This window comes from Mastomys coucha, unplaced genomic scaffold (genome assembly GCF_008632895.1).
Source record: "Mastomys coucha isolate ucsf_1 unplaced genomic scaffold, UCSF_Mcou_1 pScaffold14, whole genome shotgun sequence".
Lineage (NCBI taxonomy): Eukaryota > Metazoa > Chordata > Mammalia > Rodentia > Muridae > Mastomys > Mastomys coucha.
The window spans coordinates 83,256,029-83,263,640 of NW_022196896.1; the positions used below are offsets into that span (position 1 = coordinate 83,256,029).

The window sequence follows — 7,612 nt, forward strand, 5'->3', positions numbered from 1 at the left end:
TCTCTCTCTCTCTCTCTCTCTCTCTCTCTCATCACATATCTGGGAAGCACACTATCTAAAAGTTGCTTCTGGCAAGCACTGCAGGGAAGGTATTAGTGAGATGTGGCCTCTAGCCTGACTCTACATCTGCTGAGATTCATCCCTGTTCAGAGACCGCAGGTATGTCTGTCAATGGCCTTCCCACCTCAGGTCTCCACCTATCAGCCTATGCCCCAGCGAGGATAGCTGCCCACTCTTCCTTTGCCTCATCTTCCTCTCCTGTAAAATGGAAAACACTGGGAAACTGCATTCCTTCAAAGGGCTGCTGTGCTGCGCTGACTAACTGAACCCATGCCTGCCTGCCTCAGCAGTGTCTGACAGAGCACTTGCTCAACTGCTCTGAGCATTATTATGCTGAGAAATTGTTTGCCTCATTCCCAAAGGTGAAAACAGCATGCTGGGTTCTCTCCTAATCTCCCACTGGAAAAGGCAACAGAGATGTAAGTGTTTAATATGTGAGTGTCCGAGTTTACAGATAGGAACAAAAGAACTACTTAACAAAACAGGGAAGTATGGAAGTAACAACTTCCTACTTGTTCAGAAAATGTGAGAAGGAAGTAGAATTTTACTTTCAATCTCATTAGAAGAAAAAGAATCCTACATAATTCTACACCCACACCATTTACAGATAATGTACTTTAGTTTTTAGTTGTCTTTCTTCTCTGCACATATGTGAAATTTTATATAATTGAGGCTATGCGGTACCACGGTTGAGTCACATAACATTTACTAAATAAAATTTTCTGTGCCATTAAAGAATCATTCCAAATTACTTCACAAATGTAATTATTTCCAGATAAATGAGAAACAGTGATTAGTGCACCCCTTCTGAAACATACAGCTTGACAACAAAGATAACCACCGGCTAAGGGGGACTGTCGCTTACTTATTGCCTAGTGTGTGTTTTTAAATAAGATCTACCAGACAGAAGCACAATTTAGAGATCGAAGGAATAGCAGCAGTGAGGAGCACCTGCTCCTCTAATCTAGGACCTGGATTCAGTACCCAGGATGCACATGGTGGTTTACAACCATCCATCCGTCCAGTTCCAAGGAATGTGATTCCTCTGACTGCTACAGGCACTAACATGCATGTGGTAGATGTATGTATGTGCGGGCAAAACCCTCATATGCACAAAATAAACATTTTAATTAATTTTATTTTGAAATTAATTTACTGAGGGAAGAGGACTATAGATAAAATGACCATTTGCAAATTAAGTCAGCTATGCACAGTGGGATAGCAGCTGTCTCCTCCCAAAGCCATCCTATTGGCAGGTATGACTGCTGGGTGACCAGTGACTAAAGAATCTCTGGATAGTGTGGGAGCTGTGTGGATACTACAGAAAGCCTCATAGGGCAAAGTCAAAAGGTTCAAAGAGGAAGAAAAAAAGGAATGGCAAGTTTAAGATGAGGGGAAGGGCAATCTGACGATCCCCCACATTGTCTCTTCAATCATTCTAAGACCTCTGACACAGAGACATGGGCTCACAGAGTATCAGACAGTGCAGACGTGCTTAATAGACCTCTACCAATCCAGCTTTTCACATATGCTCAGTAGCAGATCAGGTGAACCCTGCATCTCACTGACAGTCACATAGTTAGTAGTGTGTTGGTAAATGGAATCTATAAGTCAGCTAGAAACATAGTTCCCATGATTTATGACGGAGTCTGGTGCTTTTTTCTCTAGTGCCAATATTTAGCATTTAAATAAATATTTTGCAAACGTGGGCTGGGGAGTCCCTGGACTCTGTTTCAATAGAACTCCTATTACCCTTTAGAAACAAATAAGTAAAAATCTTTTTCACCTGGAGGGAATATCCTCTCAGAGAAGGAAATTGACAATCCCGTGCTTACAGAAGCATGGGTAAGCAAGCCCCTGATTGGGACTTGATGGGTACAGCCCTGCCTGGGAGCATCATTCCAAAATCACACTGCAGACACATCTGCACTTCAACTGCCCATCTAAGTCAATCACTGAGGACTTCTGGTTCAAAACAAAAAATCCTTTCTCAAAAGCATCACTGTTTTTAAAAAGGTACAAACACCCACTATCCTTACAGCTCAAGTCTCCCTGTCATTTCCAGCAGAGGAAGACAAACTCAGAGGGACCGCAGCAGCTCCTTTGTCAGTGACTGGCCAGAAGGTTCTCTTGACTCCCTACCTTGGGAAAATTACAAAAGCATGGCGAAAAAAAAAACAACAACAAAGAAAACAGACACTACATACATAAAGCCTTCTGCCTAAGTCACAGACACCATGTTCACTCCTATCTCCTCCTCTACTAGACTGGCTGTGCTGTGTGTCCGATTCATGAATAACCTGACTCCTAAAGCATGCCACTCAAGTTGTGCTAAGTAGGCAGCAGACAGCAGGCTCCCCTTCATCTCAGTGACAACTGAGACCCACTACAGCCTTTCAGAGGAATGAAGAATCCTGGTTTTCCATCTACCCTAAACACCTTCCAACCATCTGAATGACAAGAGAGATCTAATATATTTATTTCAAAAATGTTATTTGAGATTTTCCACTTAGCCATAATAGAGTTTTTAACCTTTTAATCATCAGAATGACAAACAATGCATCTTTTAAAAATATGAACAATTCAAAACAGGTCATCAGCTTAAGAAAAAAATAAGCCAACTCTAATATTTTTTGTTAAGTCTGTGGGGTTTATAGTAATAAACCTTCTTTTTCCCACAATATAATCTAGACAGTATTTTTGATGAGTTGATTCAATTTAACCAAAAATATATATAAATATATGTAATGTGTATTATTTTTTTTAAGCTTAATTTTCAGAAACTTTAAGCAAGCAAATAGTTACTTCTGGCTTGCCCCCTCCTTATGCTCTACAGCAGACTACAGCCACCGCTTCCTTGCTGGGCTCATCGTGGTGAATGGAGCTTCTCAGTTCACATCACTGAGAGTTAGTGGGACTCCCTAGTGTCGCTTTCCTGAGAGTCCCTTCCTTAGCTCGTGCCAAGAATCAAATCTTGGCCACTTAGTGCTTCGTGTTCCACATGTGCTCTCATGATGCACCAAGCAGCCATGCTAACTGAGATAGATAGCCCTGTCAAACAGGAAGCTAGCATGCCAGGATGCAAGTGGTGGGATACAATGACCTTTACATTCAAAGGAAAATATCCCTAAATCTGCATCAAAGTTTGCAGGGACTGGGCAACATTTCTTTTAATTCATTTAGACACATCACGTGAGAGGAAAGTAGTGGTGTTCAATATGCAATTTGTTGGGGATCAAATTCTGAATCCCTCACACAGAAAGAAAGTTCTCAAGGAAAAGAAGGAAGCCGTCCTTCTTTATGCTGCTGGGAAGGCAGTGGACGCCGCAGTGCAGCCGCTGTCTGCGATGTCTGCGCCCAGCCTGGCCAAGGGCAGGGAGGTGCACAGGACATGGATGTAGGGTACACTCACCTGGGAAAATATGCTTGGCCACCCTGGTAGAACTACTCTATAATTTAAACAAAGTCTGCCTTTTTAAAAGCACCAATGTGCACATAGAATCAGAGGGGAGAGCTTGAAAGTCTGAGTCCTGCGTCATAGGCTTCTGCATGTCTAGCTCTATGAACACCTGACCTCCCCTTGTTATCATATCAGAAGCACTGAAGCCAAACGGATCTGTCTTAAGAATGACATGAAGCCAGACTCAAGACATAGCAAGCAATGTTAAGTTCAAATGATGATAGGAAATTAGCATGTAAGTGAGACGGGGATGTAATGAATCTCTCACCTTTATTTAAAACTATAACTTTACCATAAACTATGTGACTCAGTCATTTCACCTGAAAGACAAGGACAATAATTCTCCTGGCTCAAGTTTCTTTTCCTTTCCTATTAGTCAAGATTTGAGGAATGCTGTTATTATTTGTTTTGCTGCATCTTTGACATAACAGAACGATGGAGTGTGCTTCAGAAAGAAACAAGAGCAGCTCACGTAAGCTCCCTGGGATTATCAATATAATAATGCAACTTTAGTAGTTAAATGAATAAGTAAAAGTGAGTGACTACAAAGAAACTGAGTTTTTAAAATGAATGCACCACATTAACACTGTACAACAGTTTTCAAAGGTACAAAAGCATAAGATGCAACTGTGATTCCTGTTTAATTAAAACCTGATGGCAAACTGCGGAAACCATAAGCCCAAGGCAGTAAACAAATAAATTTTTCATGCTTAGAAATCATATATTAAAGTATGGATAAGTCAGGGGGCAAATATCTCAGCATTAAGCCTGAAAACAACAATTTGCTGTCTTAGTGAAAATAACAAAAATTACAAATGCAAAAACATCATGACGATTGCTTTAAAATACAAGTCAGTTTGGGTGGCTTTCAGGGCACTGGACAAATACTTCATGGGACAAGAGAACAAGATCCGGCAAGATTCCTGAGGCCTGCTATCAGCTGCAGGGTCCATCGACTCTTTTGCAGCCCATTTTGGAAAAACCAGTACTTCCCCGGATCACATGGAGGCTAGGAAGGAAAGAGAGAGGAAGGAGTACCTTGGGCCTGTGCTGCAGAGCTGTGGGAATACCCCAGGGCCAGGAGCGCGGTCTCCACCAGCTGGCTAAAAAGCACATCTTTCCGCACCAAGACGAACTCAGCGTGCTCTTCTCGGTTGTCATATTCAAGAGAGCCATCCAACTGTTCCACCACACAGAAGACTGGAATCATCAAACCTGGGAGGACACAATTGGACAGCAGAGCATGGGGTTACAATGCAGTAGGAGCCACAGGATGAGAAGGGAAGGGATGGTTCTCAAAGTTAGGAGTTCTCAAACCTAGTACACTAGGATCACACACAGTTCAGGATGAACAGCCTGATGGTTATGGGCCCTCTGTGCAAAGATTCGGGTGAGGAGAGCAGATCTTCTCTATAACGACTGTCCTGGTTGCAGCAGCATTGCTGAGGACAGGGGTGGAACACCTCAAACCCCAGTGATTAAAAGGTCAGCTACACTGGGAGCTGACATGGCCCAGGTCGAGGTGACCTTAGGACCTTTAACATCTGCTGTCATCTCTGGTTTTGTCTAGAAATGTATTTCAATGCTGCTAGTCTACAGCACCCAGTAGGGAGGCATGTTAGAGTTCCAGGCCTGAGAGGCCATATGAGTGTATACAGGAAAGCCAACAGGAATTCAAAAGCAGTCCTCTTCTAGGATTCAGTAAATAATCCATCAAGTTAGCTTGAAAAAAGTACAGATCACGAAAACCTCAATTAATGTTGAACTAATATAAAACATACAGCTAAATGCAAACTTCATCTCCTTGGCATTATTTTATACATGAACGTGAGTTATCCCTGGACAGAATACTTTTCAATGTTTGCAGATAAAATAAAGAAATAAACTACCCTAAAGAATAAAGCAAATTAGTCTATTTCAAAAATCTGTTGACATCGGTTGTCACTGAAGTATTTCTCTGCTTTGTATCAAAGTGTGAAAAGCTTAAAAAATGTTTAATTCACCAAACAGTTTTTAAACTATCTTTTTTTATGTTTTAGAAAAAGTCATACAGGCATTTAAATCTAAACATAGCAAGACAAAAGAAGATCAAAGATCTACCAATGGACAAGTGATAAACATGGACTGTGCCCTGCGCAATTCACACAAATTAGTACGTTATGGAATGAGGGTCTGCTCTGGGTCTCTCCTTTGTGCAACAAAATACAAAAGTTACGAAGAGTTATGCACGAGCAGGCAGAGGGAGGGTGGGAAGTGTGACGGCCTTAGTACAGGCATGCCATAATGAAAACAAGACCTCTATAACCTGACTGGGGATAGATAGGCCCAATGCACAGATGTAATGGAGGTTTCCTCTGCTCTCTCTGCTCTGACCCCAGATGCCTTCTGACTCACTGTGATCTGGAAAGCAGAGGCGAAAAGCAGGCTCTCTGCAGACTCCTGGCCCATAGATTCAGGGTTTTGTTCTAAAGATAATACAATGGTACAACTGGTTCCCATGTGCTAATTATTATTATTAAAGATAATAAGTATTGGGTATAATTATTAAATATCATTATTATTAACAATAATAATACTCATTAAGAATTGTTATCATTAAAGATCTGGGTAATTATTATTAAGCCTGAGCCACAGCCCAACATGTCTCACCACACTACACTTGGGACAACCCTTGACTCCATCATTACTCCCCACAGAAAACTCATGCATGGTACAGATCCATGGAAAATACAAGGCAGCAGTGAGGCAGGTCATATTTTAGGCAAAGGAGATGATTCAGTGCAGTGTTTCACAGTGCTGTTTTCCTTGGTTTCCATCACTAGTCTATGAAGTATTTATTATTAATTTGTTTATGGGAGATTATCCCCAAATATATTTAAGATATAATGAATAATACAAACTTGATGTCTCCCACATTATCTTCCATCATTCATTTGTATAGCATTTATTGATTGCACCTACTACGTGCCAGGTATCACCCATTACTCCATAGATACAGGTAAGAACAAGTCTCCTGTGGCTGCTGCCCACACTGTAGCTGGAAGCGAAGTGTTGTAAAACCTTCCTAAGCAAGCATAATGGCATTTTATACAACCCATCCAGGAGAGCCCTTCCCAGCAGGGAATAGCCCCATTTAGACCTTTTAACTCTTACATACTGGTATATGATCTTTGTCAAAGGAAGCAGGCTCATTGCTACCTCTAGTGATTTAAGTATATGCTCACACACAGCCACGTAGCAAGTAGTGCCATAAGCTGCCTCGCCACTAATACCTGTGTCTACAGAGGTTTCAGTGCTGAAAATCCATGTGCAGTTACTAATGTCAACATGTACATGTCACACATCTGGGAACCACAGATAAGGCCTTTAAATGAATCTGGCTACTCCATAAGCTAGCATTCACCCATGACTAAATAAGTCTGGGACTAGCTGAAAAGGTCCTATTAATTTCAAAGTAACAGTACAATCAGCTAAATACAAAATGCAACATAAAAATCTCAGGTGTCTATAACATGTAAGAGACTAATGCTGTATAACTCTCAGTATGGCAAAACTATTTCCTAAGCATTTTAGTTTGTGATTGGAGGGAGCAGCTGTTGGCTAGCACAACAGCAGTGATTCCTTCTAGTCCAAAGCAACCGCCAATCCCCTTACACGTATCACCTACCTAAAAATAAGATGGCTCAGCGGATGAGTGCTCGCTGTAAGAGCAAAGACCAGAGTTCAGATACCCAGCACAATGTAAAGTGCTGGCTTTACAGTGGTTCATGTGTCTGTGGTTGCAGCAGTAGGACAGGAGGAACCTGGGCTACTAGCCAGCCAGCTTAGCCAGCTGAGCTACCCTACCTCATAAAGTAAGGTGAGAAATGGCAGAGGAAATACCCGATATCAACTTCAAACCTATATATGTATGCACCTGTGTGTGTGCGTGCGAGCACACCCACAATGGGTACACACAGGCACACAGACACATACACAGGCTCACAGGTATCGTAATAGGTTGTATTCCATCATTAGAAAAATTAATCTTTTTACTAGTACCTGATTGAATCAACAATTATGGTTTTATAATACGACTCTGTTTTTACCAAA

General features: G+C 41.5%; 1 protein-coding gene across 4 annotated transcripts in view; it reads right to left on the reverse strand.

The window, feature by feature from the left end:
- The window catches only part of Satb2 (SATB homeobox 2), a 181,324-nt gene that overhangs the window by 150,735 nt on the left and 22,977 nt on the right, over positions 1–7,612 (reverse strand). For all 4 annotated transcript variants that reach the window (XM_031367536.1, XM_031367534.1, XM_031367533.1 and 1 more), the window contains exon 3: positions 4,559–4,735. In XM_031367536.1, coding sequence (XP_031223396.1) covers positions 4,559–4,735 — 177 coding nt within the window. The remainder of the gene's footprint in view (positions 1–4,558; positions 4,736–7,612) is intronic.